This window comes from Coptis chinensis, chromosome 9, assembly GCF_015680905.1.
Source record: "Coptis chinensis isolate HL-2020 chromosome 9, ASM1568090v1, whole genome shotgun sequence".
Taxonomy (NCBI): domain Eukaryota; kingdom Viridiplantae; phylum Streptophyta; class Magnoliopsida; order Ranunculales; family Ranunculaceae; genus Coptis; species Coptis chinensis.
The window spans coordinates 76,419,068-76,431,778 of record NC_141464.1 but is presented as its reverse complement, the minus strand read 5'-3'; the positions used below and the strand labels follow the sequence as shown (position 1 = coordinate 76,431,778).

The 12,711-nt window shown below is 33.9% G+C and overlaps 1 protein-coding gene and 1 long non-coding RNA gene across 2 annotated transcripts; both read right to left on the bottom strand.

Moving 5' to 3' along the window:
• Positions 1 to 5,545: 5,545 nt before the first annotated feature.
• On the bottom strand, positions 5,546 to 7,204 carry LOC147478169 (uncharacterized). Its single transcript, XR_015209510.1, has 3 exons — positions 7,110 to 7,204; positions 5,897 to 5,976; positions 5,546 to 5,786 (listed from the first exon to the last, which is right to left on the bottom strand). It is a non-coding gene; the product is annotated as an uncharacterized LOC147478169 (long non-coding RNA).
• Positions 7,205 to 8,924: 1,720 nt separating this feature from the next.
• LOC147478168 (alpha-crystallin domain-containing protein 22.3-like) lies at positions 8,925 to 9,832 on the bottom strand. The gene is made up of 2 exons (XM_086584929.1): positions 9,349 to 9,832; positions 8,925 to 9,146 (listed from the first exon to the last, which is right to left on the bottom strand). Exons 1-2 carry the CDS (start codon positions 9,554 to 9,556, stop codon positions 8,971 to 8,973), a joined length of 384 nt encoding a protein of 127 aa, XP_086441055.1. The 5' UTR covers positions 9,557 to 9,832; the 3' UTR covers positions 8,925 to 8,970.
• Between the last annotated feature and the right edge of the window lie 2,879 nt (positions 9,833 to 12,711).

The window sequence follows — 12,711 nt, the reverse complement described above, 5'->3', positions numbered from 1 at the left end:
TGTACCAGTGTCCTGCACGTACTACTACTTATTTTTTTGTTTTTGTTATATGGGCTACCTGCAATTTCAGTATATAATCCCATTCCCACCACTGCTTCATATTTCAGTGGGTTTGCTGCCTAATTTTGTTTTGTTTTCTGTTTTAAGGCAGTTGATGGGTAGCTTTTGGTTTGTTCTTGCTTCAAGACATAGTGTACCTGCTCCTCTTTATGAACAATCGCTTTAGTCAGGATATGGTGAAACAAAAACTTCTAGGAAATGAAAACACCTTTAAGTAGAACTACAACTTAGGAGTAATCAATAGTGACAAGGCTCTGATTGTTTTGTTGTTACTAAAACCTCAGCTATTTCTGTCCTTCCAATACAACTTGGTGAATATTTTGGTTTTTGAAAAATTCATAATTCCAGTAATTCTGAAATCTTGAACTATGAGATCACACAACAATACGTGAAATTTTGTGAAAGGAGAAAATTACATACAACCAGCTGAAAATCTAATTTAAACCTTCATACATTCGTATTATTTATATTGCTATATTGTTCAGGTTCTTATAAATTTAAACGAAGCGTACAAAAATCCCGTAAGCAACTTCTCTTCAGTCCAATAAGTTGTAGATCTACACAAGTATGATTAATCATGATGCCAATTAGTTGCAAGACTTGATGAAGAATCACTTACAAATGGTAAGCAAATGGGGCTTACATTTTGCCATTTTGGCTTTAGTTGCCTGTGTGGCTATGTCTAATACACTTGGGTGGTGTCAATATGACGACCCTATTTTAATTTTTCATACTCATTATAAAACTTAATACCAATGTCATGACCTACAACAAGATCAATTTTACAATCACCCATTTGATGATGGAATTAAATATCCAAAAACCATCTTAAAATCAAATTGAAAAAACCATAGTTAGAATGTTAGGTACAAGATATATTATTTAATATATTCTACAATGAAACAACGAGCCAGCTGTATGAACTCCACCACCAAAAGTGAATTTATAAGATGAATTGAGGGCTGATTTTTTGTGAAGATAGTCTTCTCATAATATAGAATCTCCTTACAAAAAATCAGCCTAAACGAAAATGTTTAATCTTGTTAAAAATAGTTTTGAAATTTGAAAAATTTAGACCGTTGGATAATTTGATAACATTATAAACTAATTTTGATACGTCTAAACATCTTTAAATGTGCTAATTTTTTATAAGAATGATCTATATTGTTGTGGAGAGAACATCTCTTCTAAAAATCAACCTCTAATTCATTGTTTTTTATAGTGCAGTTTTTTTAGAGTTTGTATAAGTGAAGTTCATATAACAAGCACTAGTTTTTTAACCCGTCTTACAAACGGGTGTCGTTATATAAATTATTCTGAAAAATATTTGCTATTGTGAGATATGAATATTATATTATATTGATTGCTTGTTCAAATTTCTTATAATGTGAAAATTCTACTCTCCATAAAAAGAAAAAACCCACCCATGAAAATCATAATAATTGGTTTTGGTTTTGGTTCGGGTACCCATCGGTTTTTTACTATTCAGTTCAAATGGTTTCGGTTCTTGAAAATCCACTTTTAATGGGTCTAACATTTTAAACGATTCCAATTTCGGTTCAATTTCTTGTAATTGGGTACCCATGCACACCCCTAAGTTCAATGCACTTGTATCATTTTTCCGATTTCTAGTTAATTATTCTTTGTGGTTCTGATTTCCGTTAACTATTCTTTGAGGTTAGTTCAATGGATTTGCATCTAGTTTTCAATTTTTCATTAATTATTCTTTCAGGTTAGTTCGATGCAGTTACATCTAGTTTTCGTTTCCATTTGTATCTAGTTTTATTTGATTTCCTTTTAATCATTCTTCGATGCAGTTGCATCCAATTTCGATTTTCATTAATTATTCTCCGAGGTTAGCTCAATGCAAATCGTCCCGCTTTTAATTTCTCGCCCATTAATATTTGGGGTTAGTTCAATGCATTTGCATCCCATTCCCGATTTTTTGTTAATTATTTTTTGTGGTTAGTTCAATGCATTTGCGTCCAATTTTCGATTTTCTATTAATTATTTTTTTAGGTTAGTTCAATGTATTTCCATTCACTTTCTGATTTCTAGTTAATTATCCTTTAAGATTTGTTCAATGCAGTTGCATCCAATTTACGATTTCCTGTTGATCATTCTTTGAGGTCAATTCAGTGAAATTGCATCCATTCAGTTTTTGAATTCCCGTTAATTATTCTATGAGGTATCCATTTTTCGTTAATTATTCATTTGAAGTTAATTTATCAATGCAGTTGTATCCAGTTTCTGATTTCTCGTTAATTATCTAAGATAAACTGGATTTCCCATTAATTATCTAAGATAGTGTGTAATACCAATTTCTAATGATCATTTTGTAGTGTCTTTGCAAACATGGCACCAAAAAAAAAATTATAAATGATTCACTGTATGGGATCAACAAAGATACTCCAATTTCTGATTTAAATTACTAATACTACATTCCCATCTAGTAATAATATGCATCGAAGGCATAGGATTCATGTGCAACTACATTGTCAGGTACGTAGCATGGCTGCATGGTTCCCCTGCTTTAATGCCGAAAGCCCGCACGCCCAATCTAATGGTGCCTGCAGCATGTTGGGGAGTTGGGGTTAGAACCATCCTTGGCAAGATTACAAAACATTTGGTTTGTAGTGTCATTCATTCGCCAATCGTTACCCAAATCCAGTGCATTGGAAATGAAAGCATCGACTACTCACTTTTGTGATCCATACTATATTGTTACTGCCACATACAACTATATCCCCAAAGATAATGATATTGAACAAAATAATCCGTTTTGTTAAACATCAAGTATCCTATTACTTAACTGTTCCAGTAAAAGCAAGATATTTGTCAAATTATTGGGCCAATATATGTTTTTTTTTTTCCGCTATCAATTATTGGGTCAATCTCAACCTTTATAGAGTTGAAAATCAAAGCACATAATATTTACAATGAATCAACGTGAAAAACCTCAAATATTTAATTATTAGAAATAAGCTCTCATTCAATGTTAGAAACCCTCTTAAATAAATGATATAATAGTTTCTACACCAAATTAAGGTGGGCAACGTTGAAAATGTTTTGCTATATTAGGTTCATACCTAGCAGAACGTGAATGACATAATATTAGGACAAAAGTAACTTATACTTGATAGACTTCTACGTCAATTAAAAATGGGATTATACTTGTTGCATGTAATATTTTTGCCTCCGTCGCAACTACCCTTCCATTTTTCGGTGGAGGACCAAAGCCTTCATCGTTAAAACTCTCTACTTCTGGCCAGATTCCGGTGTCCATGACGCCCACTATGACGTTGCTCTCGTAGCCACTCTTTCCACATTATGTACTCGAACCCCATGAAATCTGATGATCTTGTCTTGTGAAGACTTATTGTTCTACTCAGAAAGATGGATACAATCCCTCCAATGCAAATGTGTCAAAGATATCACGTTAATAATATAGCATGCAAGATGCTATGCTTTAATTATTAAAATCGAAGTTAAGTACTATACTAATTGTCAAGCTTTTTCCTCTCTCTAGCAGTGAGTTTGGCTGCAAATCCATTGAAACTTCTTTTGTAGCTATGAACCAAGGAATCTGAAAGCGAACTGGAAACTCAAAAAAAAAAAACTATAGAAAAAATAATCACAGGTGATTAAATCAGGATACAAAAAAGTAGAGAAATCCCCAAGTAATGTGAAGAATTAATTAACTAATACGCAATAATTGTACCTATTCTCAAGAACTTGTTCCAGAATGGTCTGGTGGTGTGCTAGAGATGAATATGCGCTCTTAGTGAGAGCTCCCATATACACAATGTAAACCTTCGTGAAAACAAAATTAGAATTTTCATCATACATTCATACTCTATCTTATAGTCTTCTTGTAAACATTTAAACATCCATGATAGAGAATAGTCCATTCTTTTCCTCTATTTTTTTTTGCTAAGGCTGGCTTAGGGACTGAAAAACCCATACCATTTCACATAAAATAAAAGAAGGGACAGACAAAAGATGTGTTTGAAAAAAGCAAAAACCAAATGGCGTATTAGGGAGAAGTGGAGGACAGAGCAAAGTGTTACTTTGCGATCATCAACAAAGCTAGAACAATAGACGATGCTTAAGAAGGAGATTAGAATAAAATAGTGAGTACTTAATCAATTACATCATACTAAATACATTAAGCTAAAAATGCTGGTGAGATTACCCACCAAACTAAAGCCATTGAATGTATTGCTGCCTGTTGCAAATGGGGAGGGGGAATTGAATCAGGGTATTCAAGGCAGAAGCAAAAGAAGTCGGATAAATCCTGTCATTGAACTGCTAACTTGTCAGCCTCTCTATACCACCACTGTAATGTTAACTATCTTGATTGACTACAAATCTCTTCAATATCCATAAATAGTGGTTGAAATGACGAATGTGCCTTATGAATTTCTCGGTAGCAAAGCAAGCATTATCGACGATAACTATGAGAAGCAAAGCGGTCTGTTGTAGACACAACTCCAGCCATGCATTGCCGTAGGAAAACTCTCCACTCATAAGGCAAGTTGACCTTCCAAATTCATGAGTTGTTTCTAGCAACGTTCTTTCTATGAGCCTAATAATAATTGGTATCCAAGTTCCAGACTAATGAGGGCCATCACACAAACAAATAGAAAGAGGAAATCCACTTGAATTTTTTTTCGACTAATCTGTGTTTCCAATATTGCCTGCAATGGGAAAGACAATATGTAATCAGAAAGTATTGCATTTCTACTTACAGAAAAAGAAAAAAGTCGTATAGATAAAACAACTAATGCAATAATTTGATATGAAACATTTTAGACTATTCAGTTTAATATCAATTTTTTCTTCCTCCGATAACAGAGCATAAGACCATCAATCAACATGGAAAAGCAATCGTACTTATAACTCATTTTTTAGGAATACAATATTCTATGATATCTAGAAGTCAACTTTCTGGTTATGGTATTAACTTCTGCCTTTCTGTAGCAACTATGCGCTTGTCTTCTCTTAGCCTCGTAACTATCTTTCATCCTGCAAATGCAATCCACATTTCTCAATGACTTTCACATACAAAACTGTTGAGTGAGTTATGTTATTGCAACATGCACCAACAGGGACCAATACTCTGCAACACTGTGCAACGCAGCATATATAAAGATAAAATATGGAGGCGGTTTGCCTAGGGAAAGGTAGGCTTATCAGAAATAATTTGCATATGGAAAATACCTTAGAGTAACCACTTTCAACAATCAATCAGAACAGAAAAAGGCTTTTAAGATAGTGTCGTGATTCATATAGGTGATATGCTTAATATAATGCGCATATTGACTGAGATGGTGTCTCATATGCAGTGTATACTGATAACAATCCCCATTGTAACTGCAAATGTTGAGGATGAGAAGGACACAGAGTCCAGCAACATAAGCTGGAATAAATCTACTTTGTTATTTGAAACAGAATTTCATATTGTACCTCTCCAACCAATTCAAGCCACCCATTAATAAGTTTACTTGGAAATGAGATGTAACTACAAATGACTGACAAACCTTATTTAGCTTCGTCTCCACTTTTCTTAGCTTAATTTTTAACTCCTCAATATCCCCGACCAGCTTGGATTCCCCCTTAGCCTTAGCTACTCTCTCATCATCCACATCCTTAGTTATGTTCAACTCTTCGACATCCTGTTTCAACTCCTACACATCCTTGAGTACTTTCATGTTCATGGCAACCTACCAAAAGGAAAAAACCAACTTCTATATAACGATTTCCTATAAGAGATATAAGTACTCTAATATAATATACATTACAAAATGAAAAGATCACGGGATATTAGTCATACTGGAGAATGGGATCGACTGAGGAGAACGACTCTCAGTTTGATTTCTTCAATTTGATGTGTCTTTCATTATCTTTCGTGAACTGTTAAAAAAACATGAAAACAATAAGAGCAATGAAACAAATCAAAACCTGAGAACTTTTCATATTCACCAATCTACTGGTGATTTCCTCCTCTCTTTCATCCCAGAAAAGACTCTGATACTAATCAAAAGTCCTTAGTCCTTACGAACCCCATCTACTGAACATGCATCCAATTTATTGTATTACTCAAACAAAGTGAAACCAAAGAAAATAAAATAATAATTATATAATACTGAAACACTAAAGGAAAGAGAAAGGAATAAAAGTCATATAAGAATTGATGAAACAAACCTGAGAATTGCGAGAGCGAATTTATTGAATGGTTTTTTTCTGGTTTTTACCACATCAAAGGACTTGGATGTAGATAATTGAAAGCAAAACAGAGTTTCAAAATAACGTATTTAAAACAAACTCAGCGAGACATTCTAACAATCACTTAAGATGTAGTAACACACTCAAGCACTCTTCTACTAAGCTAAAGATCCTTTCGGGATACATAGAACCATAAGATAGATCAAGTCCAACAAAAAACCTTTTCTACAAACAAAAAATACTAATAGAGTAAAGTCTAAGTATGTTATTTAATTTCTTCTAAACATGCTACTTTTCAAACCCAGTGTTGAATAGCTTATTGATGTGGTAACCACACTAAAAAGCATATTGATGTGTCTATATTGATTTGAATGTGCCAATCAAAATTTTCAAGCATGTCGATGGTGCATGTCAATAGTTCATTAAACAAATTGTGAAATCTGGACAACACACTAAAAAATATGTATATTGTGGTTTTCCTTGGTTTTACTTTAGCCAATCTGCTATAAAACTTAAAATGTCTAAAATGATATTTTAATCCAAAAACATTTTAAACTATCTGAGTGAAGATAAACCTGTAAGCATTGATTTTGTAGTAAGTCAAAGTTACTAATTTTGCATAGTACATAATCAAAAAGATATATTTGTTAACCTGATAGGGCATACATATTTGAAGAATTGAGCGTAGAATTTGATATTCAGTAATTCTTCAAGATAGGGCCAATGGTATTCATTTAACATTGACCATCTTTATTCAAAGTATGTGATTCTAACGAAATATACACATTTAGAAAAAACTGGAAGAAGAAGAAGAGAAATACCTTATTAATTGGAGAATTTTAAATCAATGATTGTGGCTTATGCAGAAATCCCAAAAGGATGGAGGTACCCGTTCATAATCGCTTATCATCATGAGATTGAAGCCCTACAATTGCATAAAAGATCATATTTAAACAATTCATATATCTAAGACCAAATCAGAAAGTTTGATAATGACATCTCAAATTTGTAAATTTATTGTAAATAAGGTTCATATAATTTACTTGTATGACATGTTCATATCAAGTGTGCATGAATCCCGATGTTTTAGCCAACATTCACATAAAATATAATATTTCAATCAATTTATAAAATAGGCATTTGGATAGAATGTTCCACTTGATCTAGTATATTGGTCGAGGCTACTGGTATAGTTCCATTACCATTGTCAAGCTTTGTATAACTCTAAAAGAATATCAAAGAAACTAAGATTGTAACCATTATGACGAATAGATCTCTTTTCTTGAAGAAAGCATAATCTAAATTGTATCCAATGACTTTTAGGGGGTATGGTGAGAGCAATTTAATACAATTTGATTCTAAAAAGTTTCACCATCTATAAGTTTTTCGAAAACACAAACACAGGAAAAAGCTCTGTATACGATCTGATATCTTAACCTAGCAGTACAAAGTGAAGACATAAGCTTAGAGTGGCACCATCATCATCATCTAAAATTAATGCTTATGAAAAAAAAATGCCTAGTTGTTGAACTGCCTAGAACCGCATTGGTGCCTTCGTCTTGATGGAGAAACGTCATTGGAGGAAGTTATGTTGTTGGTATTAATGATAAAGTAGCCCATGGGTATTGACCAAATAAGATAAGGGGAAAAAGAGAATTGATAAAGATTAAAGTTTTAGTCGTGAAAACCCATGTTTGGGTTTTCTATGTGAACTTTCTAATTTGGGAGAGAGTTCGAAAAGAGGTATCTACGCCTAATTTTTTCCATTTTGGAGCAAACTTAATATAAGAAAAGAGTATAATTAACACCTGATTCATTGCAACACTATATTAGAAAAGAATTCTTGTAATCGTATAACCCTATAGGTTCATTGTATGCTTTCATATTCTCCAATCGTGCTAAAGTCAATTTTAAACCTTAGCATGTATATGAATCACTTTTCATCCGAAAGCAATCAAGTTTAGAAATCTCGATCACCTATGCGATATAAGATTATGTAACCATGGAGATCGAGTCTAATATTTTAACCTCTTAGATGGACCTTGGTCAATGATAGGGTCCACAGGTAATTGTGTCTTAGTCCTTTGCTGTTTTTCAGAGCTGTTCTCTGCTTCAAACGTTGAAGGCACATAGCCTTCTGGGAATGGTGGTAGAGGATGGGCTGGTCCAAGCTGTGTGAATATAATATATTACGCAAATCACAATTCTCCTAATCTCAATATTTAGTCAAGCGTAATTATGATAACTACAACAATGACTATTGATTTACAACCGAGCAAAGTTTAGATAACAGGTAAGAAAATCAACTTACCTTACGTTGTAATGATGCAAGAATGTGGTCTACTCGACCTTAGGTTCAAAGGTAGCAGTTTCAGACTCGCCATCAACTGCAATTAACTCTGTAAACCTATGTTAGTAGCCCAATTGTAGTTAAAGATACTGAAAATAAAATTAACAAAGATTAATTTTCAGTATCAACCTATATTAAAATCTGTAAACTATCAAATCACAGGGTGATCCATATCATTACTCAATTAGCATTAATATTATTTTTGTGAGTACGGGATTATATGATTAGTTAATCTGCTTGAAGGTACTCTGTAAACATTAATGCAGCTATTGGGTGCAGTTGGAGTTCTAATCTTTCTGTATAGATTAAGTAATAAGAAGGGAAGAAAAGAATTATGTGGGATCAACCTGCCCAGGCAGATCAAATGAAATTGTGAATTCCCCGCGAGGGGCTAAACTCTTAGTCTTCGTCTTGAAGAGACGTGAACGTACGAATTGTTCACCTGTCTTTGTGAAGCCCTTTAGATTGATCTTTCCACATCGCTCAACTTCACAACTCAATTTACCTGCTATAAGAAAAATTACGTACATGTCAACTTAACAATAAAAGAAACCATAATATGGACATATAAATCAAGTAATGATATCGTATATATTCAGGGATGTGAAGGCGTGGAGAAACGAATTGAATAAACTTCCTTAGAAAAAATAAAAATAAAATAAGCATAATTAAGTGGAGGAGAAAAATAAGTGGATAACAATCGTACTAACCTGCATCCTTCTCCACCCCAGGTAGAGAGACTCGGTAAAAATAAGCGTCATCACTTATGCCGATGTCAAGTTGACCAATAGATGGTCCAATTCTCCATTCTCTTGTCGTTCCACTATAGACAATAGATGGTGTCAAGGTACAAACCGAATCAAGTATTGAGCGAGAGAACCGGTGTAGCTTCTGCTTGCTCTTTATCTCTTCATCCATTAATCTCTCCCAGCTAACAATTGAAGGACCAATTTTAGAAAACTTGGGATAACCCTATAATCAACCGGAGAAGTTGGAAAAGATATCATGCCTAACCAAAGAACAACTTCTCTTCTTAAATCAGTGTATCTTGCGACCATCTCAGTTTGATGATCAAAGAAAAGCACCACAGTGGAGATGTGAGAGAGGCTGCTGTGAGAAGGTTTAATCGTGCGACCATCTCAATTTTTTCATTTTTCAGAGTTTTCGGTCTAGGAGTTTTGAGGGACTGGTGGGGTTTAGAATCTTATTTGTGGTTACTCAACGTATAATTTCTTTTTTCTCTCTTTATTTCCTTTTTTTCTCTCCTTACTCTTTATTTTACGTGAGTAATTTTTGCCTCTCCTGATTTCTCGTGAGTAAATAGGGTACTTAAAATTAGCCGACGTGGACACCCTCATAGCGCAGCAAAAGGGACTGCTATGGTGGCATCACATAAGAGAAAGTTAACATGCATGAAACACATCATTAGTTATTTGATACTGTTTTATTTAGTGCCACCTGAGACGTTGCAATGGGCTTTCTGGTCATAGAGACATGACCCTTCTGTCGCTTCTGGCAAAGCATACTTATGCACCATGTCTTGGATAGTTGGATCCCTGCAAAAGCCACCAGGAACTCCGCCGCTTGTGATTTACTTAGCAGTTTCTTCACCACCAACTCTAATATTGTCTTATACATGTGTCACAATGTTACCACCTAGCTAAAACGTTGTGGACATTCAAGAACTACAAAGATGAAAACATACTTTAGTTGGAGAGTTTCTGAGTCTGAGTTATGACTCTGTAAATCTTCTTCAACTCCACATGAATCAGGCCATTTTACCACTACTGACAAATCAACTGTACTAAAACTCAATAAACCCTTTCATCCAACATCAAGCACCCTGATAAAGATCGTGAGAGCGAATATAGTAGTATGAGTATCATAGAAGGTCTCTAATTGAATCAACTTGTATTAAAAACTAACAATAAAATCCTTGTTCAAGTCTATTATATTGGGTTATGGAATGGCAAAAAATTCTTTAATGATATTGAATGGAAAGTGTACAATAGCACCATTCTCATGGATGACAGCGCCAGGCCTTTATAGTTAGTTTATACAGTCCAGCAATGTTTATAGTTTGACATTTTACAACTTTCCCCACAGCTTCCAGTTTATTTTTATTAGAAAATACTGCTCAGTTACCTAGGAGCTAAATAAGCACTCGGTTTTCTATTTAGTTATACCTACCTATGTTTAGTTACTCTATGTAGTATGTACTGAGTAGTACCATACACTATGTTATATACTGATACAAATTGTTGATATCTCAAGTAAAAGCACAAACAAACTAACCAAAGCCATAAGCAACATTTGTTATTCAACTTATCTACTTAAGATATCTCATCAAGCATCCGTTATATAAATCATAGTAAGACAAATTTAAAATTTGGAATTAAACTATAAACCAAAGCAATATAAAGAATTAAGACAACACGTTCGTAATAAAATCTATCATCACCGCAAAATAGAATGTGATAAGAGTGGTAGCATACCATAGATCATTTTTTTTTTTTTTTTTTTGAAGAAGAAGAAGAATAAGAGAAGAAAATCAATGCCGAGCTCATACTTGGTTGTCCAACAGTTCTGCTCCTTGCGTTTCAGTCAAGCTCTTAACAATCATAAATGGCATAGTTCAGGATTTTGGAATTCTCAAAATTCCGACAAATCCAAAAAAACCGGAATTCATTAAATTTCGACCCTATCACAGTCGGAATTTCGGATGATTTCGGAATTTCAGATATTTTGACTATATATTCGGAATTCCGGTTTTTAAAAAAACCGAAATATTAGGCAGAATTCCAACGTTTCGTTCGGAATCACGAACACTGATAAATGGTATGTTTCATTTGATTGTGGCTACCCGAACAAAAAAGTTAGATGTATTCATTATTCGATGATATCCATATAATATACAGCATGTCTATGCCAGTAAATAATTAGAAGATCCATCCAATAGATTCAGATATATATAAAACCTTACACATTTGCATTTTTTTTACACTGTAATTCAATTGTTGTAAGAAAAATGAAGCATATGTTAGTTTTGTTAGGCCTGGTGCATTTGACTTTGGTTATTTATGCAAAAATATCAAGGGATGTGTTAAAGGCTGAAGCTCTAAACACATAGATGTAAACCACTCTCCAAAAAAAGGTGCAAGTGATTTAAAATTAAAATGTATCAGTAAATAGAGTTTTCATTATACAAAATATTAGAAGAGTTGGAGAGGGATAGAGAAGAAGGATACGTATAGGATACTCAGGCTAGACTGTGTCAAAGCACACCACTATATTGAAAAACTTTAAACATCAAAGGTATCTAACTCTAAGGCACCAAACTTTCAAAGTCCTAACACAAAAGCTATACGCCACTCTTGGTGAATGCGTAAAAAATGTAAAGTCCAACAAAGATGTGAACCGTATATGACACATATCTTGGTTAAGTCGGAAATACCTCATCAGCTTACGTGTTTCTATTTTCACATGATACATCAGTTTTCCTTTGTGCCGGTCGACTACTTCAAAAGTTTTTCATTGACAACCATGGTGCCGAATCTGTTGTAACAAAGTGATGCATTTAGTTGAGCATCAATTGAATTAAGTGTCACCGGGCTAATAGCATAGGTGCTTATTGAAAAAAAAAACTTGGTATGAGTAGAATTATACCTGAAGAATATATAAATAGAATGACCAAGACAATTTATCATATTCCTATTAGTGCCAACGGTGTTCAGTCCCCATCCAGAATCTCCCTTGGGAAGTAGGAGTGGATACTATATCATGAACAAATTGTAAAATTCCATCTTGTGTCTACACAATAATCTCTCTTTATCCCATAATCATTGGATCTTCTCCAACCAAAATTGCTAGGACTTGAGAAGCAGATCGATGGGACATTGTAATTGTGACATCGAAGCAGATTCTCTTTAATCAAAAGTCTACAATTGTACAAATCTTCTCGCATTGATGGGAGAAGAAAGGGGTTTTTGAGAACAACCTGATAAAAAGAGCTTCCAATAACTATTCTCACTTTGATATACGATTGAAAGCCCTTACCTGTTAATTGAGTTTTT

Coding starts and splice junctions, on each gene's coding strand:
- LOC147478168 (XM_086584929.1), bottom strand. CDS start 9,556: ATGGATGAAGAGATAAAGAGCAAGCAGAAGCTACACCGGTTCTCTCGC. Junction 9,147..9,348: donor TGGGGTGGAGAAGGATGCAG/GTTAGTACGATT, acceptor TTTTTCTTATAG/CAGGTAAATTGAGTTGTGAA.